General features: G+C 50.2%; 2 protein-coding genes across 2 annotated transcripts in view; one reads left to right on the forward strand and one right to left on the reverse strand.

The window, feature by feature from the left end:
* CDK5RAP1 (CDK5RAP1 mitochondrial tRNA methylthiotransferase) overlaps positions 1–21,344 on the forward strand; it is a 170,519-nt gene that overhangs the window by 140,299 nt on the left and 8,876 nt on the right. The window lies entirely within an intron of this gene.
* Positions 5,919–13,087, reverse strand: BPIFA3 (BPI fold containing family A member 3). Its single transcript, XM_016200648.2, has 6 exons — positions 12,964–13,087; positions 10,417–10,570; positions 8,490–8,597; positions 7,753–7,905; positions 6,468–6,552; positions 5,919–6,032 (listed from the first exon to the last, which is right to left on the reverse strand). Exons 1-6 carry the CDS (start codon positions 13,085–13,087, stop codon positions 5,919–5,921), a joined length of 738 nt encoding a protein of 245 aa, XP_016056134.2.

Here is a 21,344-nt window from a genome sequence, read left to right on the forward strand (position 1 = left end):
GGTTTCCTAGGGAAGCAGAGTGACTGGCCACCCACATCCCCCTGAAAATGGTCAGCCTTATTTCTTTTAGAAGACCCCCAGTGGGTGATCCTAAGTGCAGTCAGCCAGGGCCCACCCCACAGCCAGGAGCCCGGCACCCCTGCCACCCAGGGCTGTAGAACTGGAGCAGAACGGGCAGGTCTCACCTGGGCTTCTCAGAGGTTCTGGTGACTGTCCTGGTCTCCTCGCCTCTCTCCTGCTTGCTTCTGCCCAGGAGGCAGCCTCTTTTATAGCGTGGCAATAAGGAAACGTGCAATCGGATGATGAATTTCTAGAGAATTCAAAATTCTGCAATCCGGTGGTATCTTTCAGGGCTCTCCAAAGTAAATAATTGCCAATCACATTAGTAAGTGAGACAGTTAAGCCATTTGATCGACAAGTTAAACAGAGGAAAACCTGAGATGGGGCTGTTACTCAAGACTTCATGGTTTCATGAGCGGGGCTGAGGCTGGGACCCATGTTCTGAGGTGGCCTGGAAGGTCAAATTGGGACCACAGGGAGAAGGCAGCCCGCGGAGCCCAGGAAGAGGCCTCATGCTCCTATCTCGGCCCCTTTCCATTCCTGGTTCAGTTCTTCTCCTCCAGTTAGGGGTCCCTTGCTCCAAAGTGTTAAGAGCAGCTGAATTGCCTCCGGTTTCCTTTAATCTGTGGGCTCTCCATTCCCCCCATAACCCTGGGAGGGAGGGGCTGCTGCTTCTCCTTTGCAGAGGAGGAAACTGAGGCCCACTGGGGATAAGTCCCAAAGACACAGGCTCATTGGAAATAATAAAAACGGTGTCACCAGATAACACTTGCGGAGCCCTTGCTGATGCCAGGACCACATGGTGTTTCAGAGGAAGCGTCTCATGAGTCCTCACAGCTTGTGTGAGGTGGGAATGAACACTCCCATTTTTCACAGGGGAAACTGAGGCTGATTGTGACTTGAACTTCAGTTTTCTCCTCTTTAAAATGAGGGCATAATATCTACATAGCAGGGCTGTGGGGGATCATGTCTGGAGAGCTGGTAGGCCCTTAGTTCACAAGCTCATGTGTCTGTAGTTTCCTTTCTAATGTATCTGTAGTTTAGTCACCATTTCAAAAGCCATTTGCTGGGTAACAAAAACTTCCCTGTTTCCCTTGGGTTTTATTTCTGTTTCAGAGTCTTCATTTGTGCCTCGGCATCTAGAGGAGGCTACCCTGTCCCTGTTTTGACAGGAAATACAGAGATATCCTTGTGCCATCTTGGCCCCTTGATTGCTGAGACACTGTGTGTCCCTCCTGGCCAAGAGGCCCCTTTGGATGTAACATTTACTTCTGACTCCCTTGTTAGACACCCCAAATGGTTCTGCTGTTTCTTGATTCCTTGGGCCTCAGGCAGGACCATGGGGGGCTACCCTGGCCCATCTGCTTGGACCCACCTAAACTCTCTGCTTACCTTTCTTTCCCTGGGGTCTTGTCATCTCCCCTGGCTCTGGAAGGGTCATGAGCACAGATGTCCTCTGTTCTTGAATCCTGCACATCAACTTGGGGCATTTCTTGCCTATGACAAGTCTTTCCTGGGGAGTAGCAAGGGCACAAGACGCTTTCCAGAACCCACCAGAACTACGTTCTCCTCAATTTCTCTTGGGCTCTCACAGTCCACCAATACAACATAGGGACTCTTCTAGTATTAGGGAAGGAAATCTTGCTTTAATTCATTATATATGTGCTATTCTTGAAGTCTCCTAGGCCCTGAGTTTTGAAATAGAAAAACCCAGGCTTAAGAAAATAGAAAAAAATTAACCCACAGTAAAATTGCCTTTTTATCCTTTGGTGCATAGTTCTATCAACTTTAATGCACATGTAGTTTTGTCACTACAGTTATAACCAGGAAACAGAACAGTTCATCACCCCCCAAACACCCCCATGCTTCCCTTTTAGAGTCACCCCCATCCCCACCCTCTGGTGAGTACTGATCTGTCTTCTGTCACTACTGTTTTGTCAAAGACCCGGGGACTGGAAACCGAAGCCTTCTCCCTGCTCCTGGAGTTGCTCCCCCTTGAAGCCACAGGTGCTGCCTGTTCCACTGCCCCAAGCAGGGCAAGGGTTGGGGGCGGCGGGAAGCGTGGAAGGACACGCTGCTGACATTTCGAGTATTTTCCACGTTGGTGACGTCAATGCCTTCCCAAGCTGTTTATCGGAAACTATAGGTGGTTCCCTTTCTTCCTACGTATCTGATTGTGATTGTGGTTGGGGGCCTTTATTGGTGATGTTTTTGTGAACCAAGAGGTCCCTTTTTAGAGGGAAGAGTTAATCTTTGCAAGGAGCTCTGACCTACCCAAGGCCTATTCTCCAGAACCAGGGAGTGGGACGTTGGTTCTGTTCCTGGAGCAAGGTCAGGTGGGGCTGAGGTTGAGGGAGATCTTCAGATGGCCTTGGAGGCCCCAGTGGCTTTGTTGAGGGGCAGAGGGCAAAAGGGTCACAGAGAGATAGGCGCCCCAACTTGATGAGAAAATGCATTTTTGCTTAAGGCAGGTTCCACTTATCTTGGAGATTAATCTTTCCTCCATTTACAGCTAATAATAATAAAAGCTTTTCAGGGGACACTAAAGCTTTAGACCATTTCTAACAACCCTGTGGGGATGCTGAGGCTCCGGGAGGACAGTCAACTGCCCAGGGCCACCTCCGCTAGAAAGAAGTGAACTCACACTGTCATCGGGCCTGTCTGGCTTTAGCGCTCAGAGCTTTAAGAGCAAGTTTGTGTCACAGTCTTCAGTTTAGAAAGTGCTGAGAATCAGACAGGGCTGAGTTGCAGACTCGGCTCAGCCAGCGACTCTGGGCAAGATGCTTCTTCTCTTCCAGCTTCAGTTTCCTCACCTGCAACAGGGAGCGGGCGGCACCTACCTGCCGGGGCTGCGGAGAGGGTTGACTGGGGAGACAAATAGCGCACAGCCCAGTGCCTGGCAGAGCCGGACTCTGTAATGCAAGGGCTTAAGTCATAGGACATAGGAAGTTCCTCAGCATTTGGGCTGAATTTCTGCTTAAATCACCCCAACCCCAGACCGCAGTCTCATAACAGAGGTCCACTGTGCACCGAGCTCTTCTGAAGAAAACACAATGTGCCCACAGCTCCGTGAACCTTAAAATGAAAACTGCGCAAGAAACCCATGGAGGCCGCTTGAAGAAGGTGGTCCTGGAGCCAGCCCTGGAGGGGTCAGGAGGGCGGCAGACAAAAGCCGCCTTCGTCAAGGGACCAGGCAGCCTCGGTGGAGGATGGGGCCCAGCCCCCCCCCCCCCATGTTTGCTCTTTGAATCAGGAGCAGGAAGAATCCCACAGCCTCGAGGCCCAGGCCTTCAAGGGGAATCAGCGTGGGAACATGGGCGTTTAGGGTTGCAAATCCCCGCTGAAGCATTTCGGATTAGGGAGTCTGAATTGAAAGTTGGGGACATGAGTCTCTCTTGCCCTATTCTGGTCTCTGAGATGTTGACACTTCCTTGTTTGAGCTTCTCAATCCAGCTGAACGCATATTTCATCACATTCCTCTGTGTGTGTGTGTGTGTGTGTGTGTGTGTGTGTGTGTGTGTGTGTGTTTGGGGTGGTGGTGTTGGGAGGGAAGATTGGAGGGGGGAATTCACAGCAGTCAAGAGTGTGGGCTCCAGAGTCTGGGCTACCTGAGTGCAGTCGACGTGGTCATTTCATTGCTGTGTGACCTTGGGCAAGTGTCTTTCTCTCTCCGAGCCTTTGTGTCCTTATGGGTAAAATAGGATAGTACTTCATGGGGCTGTTTTGAGGATTTGGTGAGATGCTTAATGTGAGCTTCTGGCGCCCAGGGCTTAACATGATTGTGGGACTATTATTAAGACGTGTGTGTGACTTCCCCTTGATTTCTCAGTAGGTCTTCCCTACCCTCAGGTGGAGGAGGGTGGGAATTCATATTTAAGAAATGAATAGTCATTAATCAAATAATTAACAATGAATTCAATGACATTAATAAGCATGCCCTATGGACTTAGTATGTGTTAAACATATCGTAAGGGGCTTTTCAGGCACTCCGACAAACGCCCTGCATGGTAAATATGTTTATTGACAATGTTTTGTTAAATTATAACCTACATAAGGAAAATGCGCATAAGTGAATTGTTACAAACTGAACACCCTCCCCGTTATCAGCACCAGATCCCGAAGCCCACTGTCGCCTTGCTCGAGTCCCTCCCAGTCGCTAACCCCTCTCCAGGGGTCACTAGTATCTTGACCTTTAACAGCACAGATTAGTAGTTTTGCTGTTTTGAGCTTCATATGAGAGATGCAACATGAACTCTTTTGTACCTGGCTCTCTCAGGTGTGTGAGGTACACCTCTGTGGCTGTGTGCAGTTGCGGGTCATCTTCATTGCTGTAGAGCATCCTGCTGGGAGGCTACCCCACAAGATCTTCTGTTTATGGATTCTTTTGAGGGGCATTTAGGGAGTTTTTACTTTGCGGCCATCATGACCACTGCTGCTATGAGCAAATCCTGTACAGAAGCATGTGCACATGTTTCTGTTGTGCACAGACCTAGGAGCGGAATTGCTGCGTCATATGTTGCACTTTGGGAGATGCTGCCACCCAGTTTTAGAAAGTGGTGGTACAATCTCCCTCCCACCAGCAGTGTGAAGGCTCCTGTTGCTCCACACCCTGTAAGATTTTATTCCCATTCTGCAGGTGAGGAAGACCAAGAGGTAAAGTGCCTTGTCCCAAACACAGCTAGTGAGTCCTACAACCAGGATGTGATCACTCATTTAACCCCAGCTTGCACTCTGTGCCGGCCCTCTGCTCGGGGCTGGGGGGGGGGGGGTCATTGGTTACCCTGATGCGCATGGTCATACCCTCATGGAACTTCTCGTTGGGCTGAATTGAATTTGAACTCAGAGCTGTTCAATGACAATATTTATGCTGTCACCTTTTCTCTACACTCCCTTGGAGCTCAGCAAACTGCTTGGCACATAGTAGGTGCTCAATAAATATGGGTTAAATGAATGAGGGAATGGGACATCTCAGGAGGACCCTACATTGATGTGCTACATTGATGAGCACATCTGTGGATGGTCTTCTGGCTGCAAAATACAGGAAAAGAGTGTTTTCTCTGGTCTTTCTGGGCTGATGACAAACCCAGGTATATTTAGCCTCAGGACAAGCCTTCATCGGGGCTTTACTTCTGGAACCCAAACTCAGGGCCCAGGCAGGGGACCTCTGCACCCTTCAGACCTACAGTTTATTATGGGGGAGGACAGGATGTCTACAGGGTCTGTGGTAAGGTTTTTTTTCAGGGCAATGGAAGCCCCACTCTAAGGGAGACTTAAGGTCACAAGATGTGGAATCTCCTTCCGGTCACCAGTAGGCAGCTGAATGCTCAAGCCTGGCATGGGGAGGTTGGCCAGATTCCCAGCTATTTTGAGTTCATGAGCAGCAGGCTGTTCTGTAAGGAGGAGAGTCAGTGTCAGTCACCAGCTTGTCCACCCTTCCAACCCCCAGGCCCACAGGGGAGAAAACGCTCATCCACGCATGCCGGCCAAGGGCCATGTCCAGAGCACTCCCCTTGCAACTCTTTCCAAATGACATAAAATTATTTGCTTGTTGTCTTCCATTCACTAGACTGTGAGCTCCAGGAGGGCGGGAACTGTATCTGTCTATCTGCAACTGGAGTGTGTGGTCTCAGGTTTGGGGTGGGGCCAGTGCTCCCTAAAGGATTGAGTGGAGGAGCTACAATCTCTGGTAATTTGGAGCCTTAGGTGACTTGGCGGGGTCCAGCCTGCTTGTAGGAGTGCCCTCTGCTGTCCCAGCTCTCTTGGGGACAGTAATGTGGTCACCTCTAAGTGTTCTCAGAGCACGTGCAGACACTCCTCCCTCAGCAGGCCTCACTAGGAGCTCCAGTGGGCCACCTCTTCTAGCCTTTTGCCCATCCTGAGTCCTCTCTGGACGGATGCAGACAGTCACCCATGAGGCTTTTCAACAGTTTCACATCCAGCTGCCTGAGGATTTCACTGATCAGAGGACATACCTGGACAGAGAGAAGGGTCAGATCAGGCCACAGGAAAAGAAAACTACAGGCCCTGTGCTTGGAAGCTTAGATTCCGCTGGATTTCCACCTGGAATCATGGCAAGAGTGTCTTAGCTCCCTTGTATTGAGAGCCAACTGCATGCTGGGTGCCATGCACAGCACTTCCATGTTTTATCTCCCTGAATCCTCATGACATCTTTATGAAATAAGGACTGTGATGGTTTCCATGCTACAGATGGGGTAACTGAGGCTCAGGGAGTCTAAGTCACTTGCCCAAGGACACACAGTCAGTAGATGGCAAAACTGAACATTTTAATTGAGTTCTTTCAGATTCTAAAGCCCAAGGTTTGAAACTCTTTCATAAACTGCCAATATATATGCCTGGACCCTTAGACTGAAGGATACTCAAGGCAAAAATATTTTTCTCAAACTTACCTGATTTTCTATTAGGCGTGGGATAACTTTTTCCAGGTTTTGTCTAAAATTGCGAAGAAAATGTTTTATCTTTGGTGAGGTATCTCTAGAAAGAGAGGTAGATGTACAGAACAGGTAAATACAGGCAAAATAATGCTAAGTGTAATGTATCGAGTATACCTTACAGAGTCATTTAATCTGCAGCCAGCCCTATACAAGCAGCATTATTGCCAGCAAGGCAGAGGGGCAATTCAGAGAGGTGATGTAACTTATCCAAGGCCACACAGCTAGTAAGTGTCGATTAGATTAGATCCAGGTCAGTAGAGCTCCAGAGTCCACAGTCTTTCCCTGCACTGTCCTCTCCATGAATGTCTGGCATGATCTAGGCACTCAGTGAATGTCTGATGAATAAATGAATGGACAGCCACTGAGAATTTTGTTGCTTTCAGCGTTCTGGAATCACAGAGAGAAATCAGACATAAATCTTGCCTTGGAGGGACTCACAGTCTGTTGAGGTTGACAGACTTGCTCAGCCAGTGTAAAGATCTTTATTGAACCCTGCTTTTTCTGTCTCGTTCACTGCTATATCCCTAACATCAAGCATGCTGTGCCTGGTGAATAATAGGTCCTCAGTGACTATTTGTTGAATGAATGAGTGATGAGGAGCTTTAGAGAAGAAGGGAAGGGCATCCAGCAAAAGTATCTGCGTGTGCAAGGACATGAGATTGTGAAAATAGATGGGGTGTTGATGGAGGGGCAGGTCCTTCAGAGAGACTATGGGGCAAAGGGCTGCAGGGTGGGGCTGGGTGGGGCAGGAGAGGACAAGTAGGGACTGTGTGACATACAGGAGTTTGCTCTTCATACAGAGGGCATTGGAGAACCATTGGAAGGTTTGGGGCAGGGGCTGGGGGCCATGGCCAGATTCCTGTGCTAGAAAGTTACTTCCACTGCAGGAGGAGAACGGAGGGAAGGAGGTGAGGTGCAATCGGAGGAGGCTCCTGCAATGGCCCAGGAGGTGGACCCCGAGCTGGCACAGTGAAGACAGAGAGAACTGAGAGAGGGGCAAGTGGGGGCTGCCAAGAGGTCACTGATGGGAGCTGGTGAAGGTGGGCTGAAGGGAGTGAGGGGGGGGAAGAGTCTGGTTTCTTTCTGGGAAGGTGGCAGGGCCATCCCTGGGAAGGAACAGATCTTGGGGAAAGGGTGAGACCCGTTTGGGGTTCACTTAGGAGGTGGTGGAGACATGTGGTCACAGCAAGGGCCAGTCAGGAAGGGGCCCAGCCCTGGGGCAGGGCAGCTGGGACCTTACTCAGTTAGGACTGTTGTGTGGACGCTGCTGGGCTCCACGTGGCAATTGCCTATCGCCAGGTCCCTCCGGCCAAACTCGTCTTTCTCCAGCCAGAACTCCACAGCGAGGGTCATGCGTTCGTGTGCCTTTGTGGTTTTGTTATTGAAGGGCTTCCTGGGGAGGAGAGAGGTGGGAGGGGGAGGGCAGGAGACAGAGGAAGAGGAGGCGGAGGCAGCCAGCGTGAAGGCTAGCCTCGTCCACGCTCGGAGTCTGCTCCACAGAGCAGCCCGTGGGGCTCCGCGGGGCCTGCCCGTTAAGTCCCGCAGGCAGCGATTAAGGAGAAAACGGCTGTTAGCCAGAGTGGCCTCTGAAAATCCTTTCAATAGACCAGATTAGGGGCCTTTGGAAATTCAAAGGTTGAGAGTTTATCTTATTTTCAATATTTTTACTGTTTCCCTGCAGCCTCAGGGGCAGTGGATATTAAAGGATGGTTTGAACTCACATAGGTTTAAGTGAGCAAATGACCTGCCTCTACCGACCATTGGTTGCTATCCACATTTCAGCCGAAGGAACCAAAGCTCAGAGACGTGGAGTGACTTGCCCAAGATCACACAGGGAGTGAATTTGGAAACCAAGATTTGAAACCAGGTTGGGGTCAGAAAGGTCTGGGTTCCACAGGTTGCCCCTAAGCCCCCAGCTCCCAGGTTCCCAGTGAGGAGGAGGACTGCCCCTTAGGATCCTGCTTCTGTATGACTTACAGTCTCAAGTCAATGTCAAACTCAAGTGAGATGTTTGCCAAGAACCACTCCTTAGGGACGGACATCTGGATCCCGCCATAGTCCAGCTGAATGTTGGTGATGTTGGCGCTGTACAAGGAAAGAGCAGAGGTCCCACAAGGGTTGAGGGACCTCCGACATCAAGGCCTCGGACTGACAAATAGGGCTGGCTGTCTACAAAAAGAGCCTGGCAGTCATTTGGAGTCAGCCTTTTATAGATGTTCTGAGGGCAAGAGCCAGCTGCAGGAGCCCTGGGCTGTAAGCTGTCCCAGAGTGCCCAACAGGTCCACACTGTTATATGATTTGTGTAACCCACAGTCCACTGCAGACCCAGGCCCTAAGCCTGCTTTCACCCACACCTCCCCACTCAGCAGATGTCCCCACCACCCACCCAGGTTGCCCAAACCCCATGATCTGTCTTTGGTTCTCTCCATGCCTCATTTCCACATTTAAATCATCAGCAAGTCATGTCGTTGTCTCCGCTTGCAAAATATATCCTGAGTTTGGCCACTTCCCACCACCTCTGTCGCTTTCACCTGGCCCAGGTTACCATCACTTCCTGGCTGGAGATGCTCTAGTTTCCCTGGGCTCCGGCCGTGATCTTGGCTTCTCTATAGGCTGTTCTCCATGTAGCAGCCAAAGGAGCCTAACTCCCCTTTCACTCAACATTCCCCGCTGGATTCTCACTGCCCTTGGAAGAAAATCTGAACTCACCCCACAGCCCCTTAGACCTGCAGGGCCTGGCCTCACCTGCCGTCTTGCTCATCCAGCCACGCAGGACTTTTTCTTTTTCTCAAATGCACCAGTGTCTTTCCTACCTCGGGGCCTTCCCAGTCCCTGCTCCCTATGTCCCTCAGGGCATTTGCTTCTTTACTCCGGTTTCTGTCTAAGGAGTACCCCTTAGACAGGTCCTCCTGATCAGCCCCCCACTCACACCCTTCACCTTGATAAATTTGTCTTCATGACATCTCCTTCCGCCTGAAATTAGTCATTTACTTTTGTGGCCTGTCTCACTAACTAGGATTCAGATCCCAAAAGGCAGTGACCGTATGTCTGGTTTATAGGTGTATTCTCAGCACCCAGCCCAGGTCCTGGTACACAGTGGGTGCTCAATGAATGTCTGTAACAACTGTTTAAGGAATGAATGAAAAGAGGCAATTGTGGCCGCTGGAGAGTATTGGTGCTCATTAAAGGGAGAGAATGAGGGGTTCAAGTCAGAGAGAAGGGAGCTCCAGGGCACAGCGGGCTGTAATGTGTGTTTGAGCAGCTTTGAGATCAGGGAGCTGGGAGGCCTGCATCCGTCAAGAGGAAGGAGTGACAATGAAGGTGAGCAGGACAGGCCCAGTTCTGCGAGGTTGATTGCAGTTACTGATGGCTACGCACCTACCATGTGCAGCAGAGAAAACTCCCAAAACTCGCAGTGGTAGGGACTATTATTCTGCCCATTTCACGGATGAGGTCTCAAGGTCAAAGCTTATAGAGCTCAAGCGCCTTGCCCAGAGTCACATAGCTATCAAGCAACATAGTGGGTTCAAATGTCTGACTCTAGTCCTAGGTTCCTTTGGCACCCCAGATGTTTATCCAGGCTGTGCTCTGGGTACCCATGTTATAGGTGAAGCCAGAGTGGTCCAGCAATTTCCCCAAGGTTAGTGGCAGAGCCAGGATTTAAACACAGAAGTTTTTACTCCCAAGCTTTCACTTTTAATTACCCTGCTAAGCTGCCTCCCCAAATACCCCTTGTACTCTGCCCCCCCCGCCCCACCCATCCTTGTATTGGGCCTTACAGCTCCTCCGTCCAATCTTCCTTCCTCCCTTCTTCCCAGGGCTTGCACTTTCATTCCCCAGCTCTGCCCTCTGACCATAGCTCTATGAAGAGTCTCAGGGCCATGGACGGGGTTCAAGGTCTCACCTGCCTTCTTGCTGCTGCTGGAGGCTCATGCCACCACCGATCAGCCAGCCCACCATCCCTGAGGCTACCTGCTCTGAGGCGTTCAGACTGTCCAGGAGGCAGATGTTCTGAATTCGGCCCTCTGCATTGTGCTTCATGAGGCCCTGGGTAATAACTAGAAATGGGTAAAGGGTCAGTGACATCACACGGTGTCATGGAAAAGGCAGGGGATTCCCAGTCTGGAGGCCTGGGCTGCAGGCTGGTGCTCTCACTTCTTGCTGAGGGCTTGGTGCTGTCACCACCCTGCCCCCAGCCCTGAGATCCACATCCTTCACCTGGGAGATTATGCTCTGCAAGGGTGATATGACATTTCTGCAGAGGGTCTGGAGCGCAGAGCCTAACATAGATGTAGGTCACAATCACAACAAATGTTGAAGATTAAAGTAAGTGGGCAGGTAAGGAGAGAATGAATGTAAAGCCTCTCACACCATGCCAGGAATAAACGGAGTAGAGCTCCCAGCAGGAAAGAATGAATTCCAATAGGGAGGGGAAGTTTTAAAGCTATGAACATGTTTAAGTTCTTCCTCTCTTGGCTCTACTCCGCTGCCCAGGATGGGGGCCCAGCTCTGACAAACCCCAGAGCTCACCACAGGGCACATTTATTTCACTGACCTGACCCTTTCTGTGATCAAGACCCGCACTATGGGTCATTGCAGAGCAGCAGAAACCAGTTATACCTCACCCTCCTTCCTGCAGGGCCAGCTCCCAGACCCCTTCTCAGCACCCCATGTTTCTGCTGCCTATAAACAAAAGGTCTGGAGTCACAGATCTGGGTTCAGATCTTAGCTCCATTAGCTCCCTCATTCCAGATTTCCTCATCTGCACGATAGCGGCAGTGATAACACACCTCGGAATTCTGATGAGGAAATACTGAGAACATCCAACCAAAGATTATTTATTGAGTATCTGCTGGGTGTCAGGCCCTGTCCTGGGTGCTAAAGACACAAGCCAGTTTTTTGTCTAGTGGGAGAGATATACATTAACCTAATAGTTTCAAAGATAGAGTGAAACAGTAAGTGCCTAAAACTCTTAGTAATTCTTGGTTAGTGATGGCAGTAGCCCTTGGGAATTTGTGAGCAGTAGACACTATTAGTCAACAGTCTAGTATCCATCCATTCATCCATCCATCCATCCACCCTCCCATCCACCCTCCCATTCACCCATCTTCCCACCCTCCCTTCCATTCAGCCATCCTATCATTTCCACCTGAACTCTGTTTTCGTTCAGGCACTATCTATAATTCCTGGTCCGAATGAGGATGTTGATCATCTGAGCCATCACTGCATGGTGACTCTCTCATATCAGATTGGAAAATATGAGAAAGACAGTGTTATGTACTGAATTATGTTCTCCTCTTTCCTCTCTACCTCTGAAATTAATATATTGAAGCCTTAACCTCCAATGTGATTGTATTTGGAGATAAGACCTTGAAAGAGACAATTAAGGCTAAATTTGGTCATAAGGGTGGAGCCCTAATTCAATAGGACTGGTGTCTTATAAGAAGAGAAGGAGACACCAGAGTACAATCTCTCTCTGTGCACATGTGAGGACACCTGCAAGCCAGGAGAAGACGTTTCACCAGAAACCAACCCTGTGGGCACCTTGATCTTGGATTTTCAGCCTCCAGAACTGTGAGAAAATGTCTGTTGTTTAAGCACTTGGCCTGTGGTATCTTGCTATGGCAGCTCAAATAGACTGGCACAGATGGATACTCTCCAGTGCTGGGAAACATGGAGAGACAGGTATGCTCATTTATTACTGGAGTGAGTGTAGACTGGCACAGACATTCTAGAATGCAATCTGGCAGTCTTTAGTTACATTGAGTTTGCATCTGTCCTAGAGCCCAGCCATCCGTCTTCTGGGTATATCCCAGAGACATTCTCCCACAGGTCCTAACAGGGACACATGCAAGGATGTTCATCTCAGAGTAGTTTACAAAGGCAGGGAGTTAGATACAACTTAAGTGTCCATCCCTAGGGAAATGGCCAAGTGGTGGTGAAGCGGATGGATCTCTGCGCCAGTATGAAGCCACAGATGTCAATAGTGTTCAGTGAAACCAGTCAAAAGCAATGAGATCTATGTGGCAATACCAGTATGTAAATCAAAACACTGCGTGCTTTCCAAGGACCTGAGCATATGAAAAAAGGTGAAAGATTTATGGGACCTGAAGAGAAACCGGAGTATCTGGGCATGTTTAAACACACACACTGCAGTGGCTGCCGAGGAAGAGGGAATGGGAGTGAGAATTACAGGTAAAAAGGAAAATAACATAAAGCCAAGTAAAAGAGAGGCTTTGCCGTGACTCATGATAATGATAATGTGCTATGACTTGGTGTATGCGCAAGTCCACCCCATCTGTCTGTACTTGAGGTCTAAGAAATAAGGAAGAAAAGAGGGTAAGTGTCGGACTTGAGGTCATACAATCAGTGGCGGGACCCAGGTGATGCTCCCCCTCCCCCACCCCTCCGCCACCCCCGTGACAGCGGGCAGAGCATAGGCTTAGCTTACTTCTCACCAGGGTGGACTTGCAGTTTGTGTGAGCCTTGGCCAGGCCAGGCCAGGGCTGCCTGTGCAGTGCCGAGGGCAAGGACAGAAAACTGAGGAGGACCAGGAGTTTCCAAAGCGGTTGCATCTTGGGTTCTGGGACCTGCAGGTGTCAAGAAGGGTCAGATGGCCGCGAGGGTGGCCGTTGGGATAGATGGACTCAAGGTTTTCTGCAAGGACGTTACATCAGAGTTAGCCCCCAGGATGCTGTGGGGAGGTGTCGTGGTGAGCTCTGGCAGCTGCTCACATGGTGAGGGCAGCAGGTAGAACCCTGCGGGGAGGCCGGGGCTCTAGCAGGAGGCCCTGTTGCTTGGAGACGCCCAGTAGAGCCCTCTGTTGGGTCATCCAGCAGGAGTTTTCTCCCAGACTCTGCACAGGCTGGATGTTGGTGACTCTTCAGTGAACAAGTAAATGAGTGAATGAATGGGCGAGGATGGCTAACCCCAGGCTTTCCAATTGGACTAGCACTTTCTTAAGGGCAAGGTCATACTCAAGGCCTACCACGAATCTTGTTTGCCAGAAACTGAGTGCTAGTGAAATGTTTGTTGAGTGACTAAATGACAATACATGAATGTGTGAGGATGGCTGATCTCTGAATCCCCCACCAGATTATTGTTCTCTTGAGGGCAGGTGTGAATCTAATTAATCCTCATGTGTCCAGTACCTCCCTTGATTACCACATGGTAGTTACAAATGAGATCTCGTTAAATGAAACAAATGAACGAATGAATGAGTGAATGAATGGCTGATGGTTTTCAAATAAAATTTACAGGATGGGGACAGAAAATCTTGAAGCCAAGGCATTAGGCTTACCTTATTGCTCTGGGGTTGGGAGTCAGAAAGAATTTAGTTCAAGTCCCCTGTCCTCGCCATCTCAAGAAATGGCATCACAATCCATCCAGTTGCTCCAGCCCCAATCCTTGGAGTCCCCTTGACTCCTCTTTCCTCATCTCCCATGACCCATCTGCTAGGAAATCCTTCCAGCACTTTCAGAATCTGACCACATCTAACAACTAAGCCACCACCTTGGCTGAACGATTGCAGGGGTGTCCTATGTGGTCTCACAGCTTCTTTCCTCGCCCACCTACAATCTCTTCCGCACAGCAGCCTAAGCAATCATTTAAAGGCATAAGTCAGACCATGGACTCTTCGCAAATAGAGCAGAAGCCAAAATTCATGCAATGCCTCTGGGCTCTGTAGGGTCCCAAGTTGTTCTCTCTGATCTCACCTGCCACCACTCTGTCCCTCGTCCGCTCCCCTGCAGCCACACAGGGCTGGGGGTCCTGACCCCACAATTCAGCTGCTATGAGCTCTAAGACAAAGGTACTTTTCACCTCCCTAGGCTGCAGAAGATGTACGCGGTCATTTGAAAATTTCACAGCTGCCTGGGGAGCCACCTTGGGCACTTGGCTTCTGGTTTTGTAAGAGATCATAACAACCCAGCATCACAAAGCAGAGTACAGAAGGACAGACTTGGAACCAAGAGGCAAAAGCTTAATAACCAACATAGTTTATTTAAAAGAGTAAGTGACATAGGTATGGAAAATGCACAGAAAGTGCAATACAGAGGTCAAGGTAATGATGAAGAGAAAGGTAGGAAGAGCAGGTGGAGCTGAAGTCGTCATCCAAGGTGTTAGGAATGTAAGCACTGAATAAAGGTTCACTGGTGTTGGCCGTGAGGAGATCATTAATGACTGAGGACGAGTTATTTTGAGGAGTTGGTGGAAGAAGTCAGATTATCTAAAACTGAGCAGTAGATGAAGGTGAAGTAGAGGCAGCGAGTAACCATGTCTTTTGAGAAGTTTGCTCTTAAAGGGAAGAAAAATGGGGTTACGGGAGTCAAGATAAGTTTTCTCCCATAAACCATAACTTTGTAGACTGTTCTTGCCTGAAGGTACTTAGATGATGAGAACAACACTCTCACTTCACAGTGAGGAGACTTTGGCAAAGAAGGGGGAGCGACCCAAGGTCACAGAAACACTTCAGAAAACATCTCAGCTTTTGGGAAACTCTAGGCCAGAGTGTCCAGGTATTTTTGAGATACAGGCTATATTAACCCAGGCATCTTCTCCCACTTTTGTCATTCTTACCAGCTGTGGCTATTGTTGCCTCTGCCCACAGGGTGCTATGGAAGCAGGACAGTCCACAGTTAAGAGATTCAAAAAATTTATTGTAGGAAAATTATGGGGAACCAGCACATGGATTCTGGTAATTTATAGGAAAACAGCTTCCATACCCAGAGAAGTAGGGGATCTTTGGGACCAGGGTGGGTAACGAAATTCCAGGCAGCAGCACTTAACATGAACATCTACATAGGTGGTGGTTTGGACTGTGGAGAACATTCCAGAGAGGAGACCAGCAAGCAGGACCTGATTTTTCATGAAATAATAAAGATCTTAGTCAACATTACACCCTTTCCATGGAGGCTGTAAGCCAGAGCACAGCGCCTTTCCTCGCCTGGTTCTGCATCTCGTTGGTGCTGCTGTCCGCTATCCATGGTGCTGAACCTCCTGGACACCCAGCCCCCGCCTATCCCTGCGTGACAATTTCTAGCTGTCCCCTGGCCTCCCTCTCATCAACTAATAAGGACCTTCCTTCTTACTTTGGCTTACTTCATGACACAAGGATGCAAAATGTTTCCAGAAGCCTTGGTTTGGAAATGAATGGAGTAGACCAGGGGCTACTTTCATGGGGAGAGTGGAAGGCTGTGATGAACTGAAGAACGCCTGTCCTCTCTGAAGATGCCTTGCGCAGCCCAAACGAGACCTATCTGTGGGCAATCTCCAGGCATCTCCAGGCAGCGGTGCTGTGGAGCGTTGGGTCTGGGGCAGATTCTGTGCTCTAGTCTCACGCTGCATTCAGTCAGAGCTGAGTGGACTCATCAAGTCCCCCCAGAATGGAAGTGGGGCCCTGGATGAAGCAGGGAAAGATAACCTGCTGAACCCCCCCTTCTTTCCCTCGACGGGCCTCAGAATGGAGGCATTCAAGTATTCTGTAGGTTCTGGGTTCCAGACGTGGGGGGCCCCAGGCCCCAGGCCCCAGCGAGTGTTGCTGGGATTGCGCAGGCGCCTTGAAGTTGCGGCTGCTTCCCCCCGCGCCCGTGGCCCATGCAGAAGTGGAGAGAGCTGTGCATGAAACCTGCCACTGTTACTTTACAAACATGGGAAATTCCAGCGGCACATCTAACCCAGCATCTTTTTTATCAGGGACATTCTCGAGGGTGATGTTAAAGATTTGAGCGTGTTTCACATGTGTCCTGGGTGAAGAGACAGCCAAATAGGGGACAGTGGTGGCCCTAGCTACAGAGGACGCCTGCTCTGTGCGAAGGTGGGTTTCCTTCAGGGCAGAAGCCCAGGGTATGCAAAGATGGCTACTCACTCATTAGTCATGTAACTATGCATGACTGCCTTGTGATGGGCGCTGGGAATAAGCTCTGAGCAGAAAGAAGCTCTTGCCTTAGTGCATCAAGAATGATCATGTCTAGCCCTTTGGCCAGCATCAAGCACACTGGAATAAATGAGTGAAAAAATAAGCAGAAAACTTACAGCCATAGACAGCACATGCTTGGGAAGAGTGTGTATGTGTAAAATGATAAGCCAGTAAATTAATACATATAGAATGTGTCAGGTGATAAGTTCTGTGAAGAAAAGGTCCTGAAAGATCAGGTGACAGAGAGTGACATTGGGAAGAGTGGAATTATAGACAGGGTAGTCAAGGAAGGCTTCTCATAGGAGAGGACATTTGGACAGAGTCACAAATAAAGTGAGGGAATGAGTCATGCGGTTAGCCAGGGGAAGAGAGGGCCAGGCAGAGTAAGTGCAAAGGCCCTGAGGCTGGTGCTAGGCTGGCTCATGTGAGGAACAGAACAAGCTCGGTGTGGCTGATGGTCAGTGGGTGAGGGAGAGCAGCAGAAGAGACAAGAGAGGTAGTTAAGGCCTGATCACAGGGAGCCTTGTGGGCAAATGGTAAGGACTTGGGGTTTGGTTCTGAGAGCAAATACAGGGTTTGGGCCAAAGAGTTAGAGTCTGTACTGCTTCTTAGAAAGATTCTTCTGGATCCTGGTGGAACAGAATGGAGGAGGAGTGGGTTTTAGGTGGAAGCAGGGGGATCTGGGACAGTAAGTAAAGGGGGAGATGATGGTGGCTCAGGACAGAGGAAGTGGAGAAAATGGTCAGATGCCTGGGTGTAGACAGACAGAGTTTGCCAAAAGCTGGATGTGGGTGTGAGGGGAAGAGAGGAGCCAAGGACATCAAGAGTGTTGGCCAGAACAAATGGATGGGTGCAGTTGTCATTAGCGAAGATGAACTGGGTGGGGGTGGGTTGAGGGTGGGAATCAGCAATTGAGCTTTGGATGAGTTTTCTATATTCTGGTGGTCAGCTAGCATGGATTATTAGAATTACCACATTATTATTACCGAGGTGGTTCTTGTTACTGCTGATTGGGGGCATACTGAGGACAGGGAGCTGCGTAAGTACTTTACATATATTATTTTCTTTATTATTCACAACAATCCTATGGGGAGATGCTATAATTCCCCACTTAGCAGTGCAGAAGTTGAGGTTCAGAGAGGGGAAGAGACTGGTGGAGGTTGCACAGCTGATGAGCAGCCATCTTCCCAGGCAAAGGGTCTGAATCCCTGTCTTTAGTGCCTCCAACCCCAATGGGAATTTCCCCCAACCAGTGGATCTCAGGCCACCAGAGCTGGAAGGACTGCTGGCTGAGGGAAAGGCCTCTGAAGAGTCAGGAAATGTGGGGAGAGCTCTTACAAACCAACACAGCAGGATGTGCTGGGCCTGGGGTGTGGGGATTCGAGGGCACTCACTTAACTTAGCTGTCCCCACTGGTGAACTGGGCATCAGACTTCAGGGAGTTACTGCTTTGCTGAAGAAGCTCTTTATTGATTCTTGTAAGTCAGGCATCTCCAGGTTGGAAAGAAGGTCCGCACCTGGGAGTCCTTTGGTCAGAGTTGAGAAACACAGGCCCCAAAACCCAATTAGACATTTAGATGCCCCAAATTCCCAGACACAACCTTGACCTCTGAGCATGTCCCACGTATGGCATTTGCTTTTCATTCATCTAGTCTTTCTGGCCTGCTTGTCACTGGGCCAAGTTCTAGACACAATCATTTAGCAAATATTTATAGGGGCCTACTATGTGCCAGAGCCACGCCAAGGGATGGGGCTGCACTGGTGAAAACAGGCAGAGCTCTCTGCCTCGTGGACTGGCGGCCTAGTAGGACTGAGGGAAGAGAGATGATAAGGTGGGAAATAAAGGGAGATGCAGGAGCAGGTGCAAGTAAGTGCTGCGAAGGGGCTGATTTCAAAATCTCTAGCAACCAGTTCAGCATGAGCACCAACCAAAAAGGACACACGCCTTAGCTCTGCAGCCTAGTCCTGGGGCTCCCGGGCTATGCCAGGTGTTAACTCTTTAGATTTTGGTTGGCGAGGAAGTTGGAGTTCTGGGGGTGAAGCTGGGATGGTTGGGGTGATGTGGGGGGAGCCACCTGGGCAGTCTCTGAGCAGAGGCTATTTTCCAAGGAGCACTGAAAGAAATGCCAGTATTTTGACCACTGCAGCCATATTGATACCTTCTGATGAACGCTGTTTCTGTCTAGGAGGGGAAAACAAAAGGCAGAGAGGAATTGAGAGTACTGGGTGAGGGTGCTAATTTATGCAGGGAGGTCAAAGAATGTCCTTTTGCAAATGTGACATCTTAGCAGAGACCTGAAGAAAGCAAGGGAGCCCTGTTGATAGGGGAAGAGTGTTTTAGGCAGAGGGAACAGTATGTGCAATGGTTCTGGGGTGTGCTTAATGTGTTGAGGAGGCTACTGTGGTAGGAGAGGAGTGAGTGGGTGTGAGAGAGGTGGGCAGGGCCTGTCCAGGTTGGGCTGGATTCTTGGATGGTGGGTCTTAGTAGACGAAGCAGGACAAGGAGACAGGAGGGGGAATCTTGGGGAAACAGAGCCTGCTGAGATCTGGGGAGAGCTGGCCAAAGCGCTCTGGAGCTGGAATGTCACCTCTCTAAGCAAAGGATCTCATAGTGTGGGTTCAAATTCTGGCTCCCACTTCTTCACTGTGTGGCCTTGATGAGTCTCTTTGCCTCCATGAGCCTCAGTTTCCTCACCTGTCAAATGGGGACAAGAATAGTGTTTGGTATAAGGGTGTCGTGAAGAATTAACGAGATCTCGTGTGCCAGCAAAAGCAGCCCTCCCTGATGGTGGTGGTCTTAGCATAAACTGATACTGTCTCAACCACGGCCAGGTGCAGCCTGGGGACAGCTGGGTTCTGGGGCATCAATGGAGGGACTTTGGGCAGAGAGAGGAACCTGTCTCCATTGGACAGTTGAACACCACCGGAGCCCTTGGCCTCACCAGGCAGGTAGGGTTTCTGTGTAGCCTGTCAGGTGGGTGCAAAAGCTTTCAGGGTTGGTGATGGGAGAGATGGGTGAGCCCTGGGGGCTGGAGACTATGGGTGCTCTCAGTCACTGCTTGAAGAGATGTCAGCTCCCGTGGAACCCTAGCCCTTCAAAAGGCATGGGGGAGCAGGCTGGGATGTTGCCCAGACCTCTGAGCTTGAGTCACCTTGCCCTGAACTTCTGAGCCCAATCAGACCAAGTATTCCCCTGATCTCCCACAAGTCCTCTCGGAGTCCGTGGCAGGGAATGGAGGAAAGCACCAGGATTATCCCCAGGATGTGACTGTCCTACCCTCACTGCCTGTCTGGTCCAGAGTGAGTGCTCACTCTATACCCGCTGAATGTGTGAATAGATGAATCAAGGGTTCTACACTGCCACAGGCTGGCTGTGTGACCTTAGGCCACTTTCTTGCCCTCTCTGCCTCAGGATCCCCATTTGTAAAACAAGAAGTTGGGCTGGATAGTCACAGATGTTCCTTCCAGTTCTTGCCCCAGGTCTCTCCTGCCCTAGTTGCACCTCTTCCCCCAAATCCCAAATGGAAGGAATGCAACAGGTCACACAGGATCACACAGCAGTGGCCTTTATTGCTGGGGTGGAGGGTGATGAGCACAGGGACTGCTGCTCAATTGTCAAGGCAAGGGGCAGCGGGGAGGGGTCCTTCTGGCTGGGCCAGGCCTTCAGTCCAGCTGGATGGTGGCAGCACCTTCCTAGGGGGAGATGCTGCAAGGAAACCCAGGCAAGCAGCTGGGAATTAATCTGGAATGAGACCACAGGGAGTTAGGTCACTGACATCAAAAGGACCCTTACAGGCACCTGCTATTCACCACGCACAACTGCCCACGCTCTTTCCCACAATACCCTGCAGGGCCTAAGGCCTTGGAGAGGGGACTGGCACCTGTGGTTTGGGGTCTTTCTCTGGCACTTGGCACTGAATCATCCTTATGCCCTCACTCTTCCCACCCCTCACCTTAGGAACAATGGCAGATGCAAAGAGACTGACCAGAGTCCAGCACTGGAGTCAGGGGTCAGGGCTCTCTATATAATCAGGATCATGGATCAGTCCGAGGTCAGGGCCAGGGCTCAGTCTGTCACTAATTTCAGGGCTCAGTCAATAACTGGGGCCAAAGCTCAGTCTGCGACTAGGATCCAGGCTCAGTCTAGGTGTGTGATTAAGGCTTGGGATTTAGACTGTGGCCAGGATCAGGGCTCAGCTTGGGACTAGGGTCAAGGCTCAGCCGAAGACCAAGATCGGCAAGATCAGGACTCAGGCTGCTTCAAGAAAGACGGGAGAACCCAAGCCTTGCGTTGGCTTCCCCACAACTCCCTGAGGAGGAGCCTCATCCTGCCACAGCGTGGGACAGAGCCTGGGCCTGCACCTGTTGGGGGCATCACAGCAGTCCTTCTCATCTGTCCTCTTCAGACACTTTTTTGCGCTTCGCCTCCCAGCTTCAGTTGATCTGGAGGAACAAAATCAATAATAGGTCTCAGTCTCCATCAACTAGAATAGTGTAGGGGTCTGGGACACCTACACTGCCCGGCTGGCATGGCTCAGTGGTTGAGCATCCAGGAGATGGCGGTTTGATTCCTGGTCAGGGCACATGCCCGGGTTGCGGGCTCGATCCCCAGTCAGGGGTTTGCAGGACGCAGCCGATCAATGACTCATCATCATTGATGTTTCTCTCTCCCTCTCCCTTCCTCTCTCTGAAAGTCAATAAAGATATATTTAAAAAAAGAAAAAGAAACCAGACACCAATGGCTGCCATTCTCCAATGGGTCAGCCTGACAGCCGTGGTACCTCAGGCATGTCACTCCACCTTTATGAGCCTCAGTTTGTTCATCTGTAAAATGGGTGCAATGCCAGTACCTACCCCACAGGGCGGTTGTGAAGATTCAATGGGATGGTGCATGCAGAGCACAGAGGGATTGCCCA

The sequence above is a fragment of the Miniopterus natalensis genome, chromosome 7 (assembly GCF_054644295.1).
Source record: "Miniopterus natalensis isolate mMinNat1 chromosome 7, mMinNat1.hap1, whole genome shotgun sequence".
NCBI lineage: Eukaryota > Metazoa > Chordata > Mammalia > Chiroptera > Miniopteridae > Miniopterus > Miniopterus natalensis.

What these genes read in the sequence shown, in the direction of transcription:
- BPIFA3 (XM_016200648.2), bottom strand. Translation starts at nt 13,087, where the DNA reads ATGCAACCGCTTTGGAAACTCCTGGTCCTCCTCAGTTTTCTGTCCTTG. An exon ending in CAGCAGCAGCAAGAAGGCAG is followed by an intron (nt 8,598 to 10,416) that starts GTGAGACCTTGA and finishes TTCCTTGTACAG; the next exon opens with CGCCAACATCACCAACATTC. An exon ending in TTTGACATTGACTTGAGACT is followed by an intron (nt 7,906 to 8,489) that starts GTAAGTCATACA and finishes TCTCCTCCCCAG; the next exon opens with GAAGCCCTTCAATAACAAAA.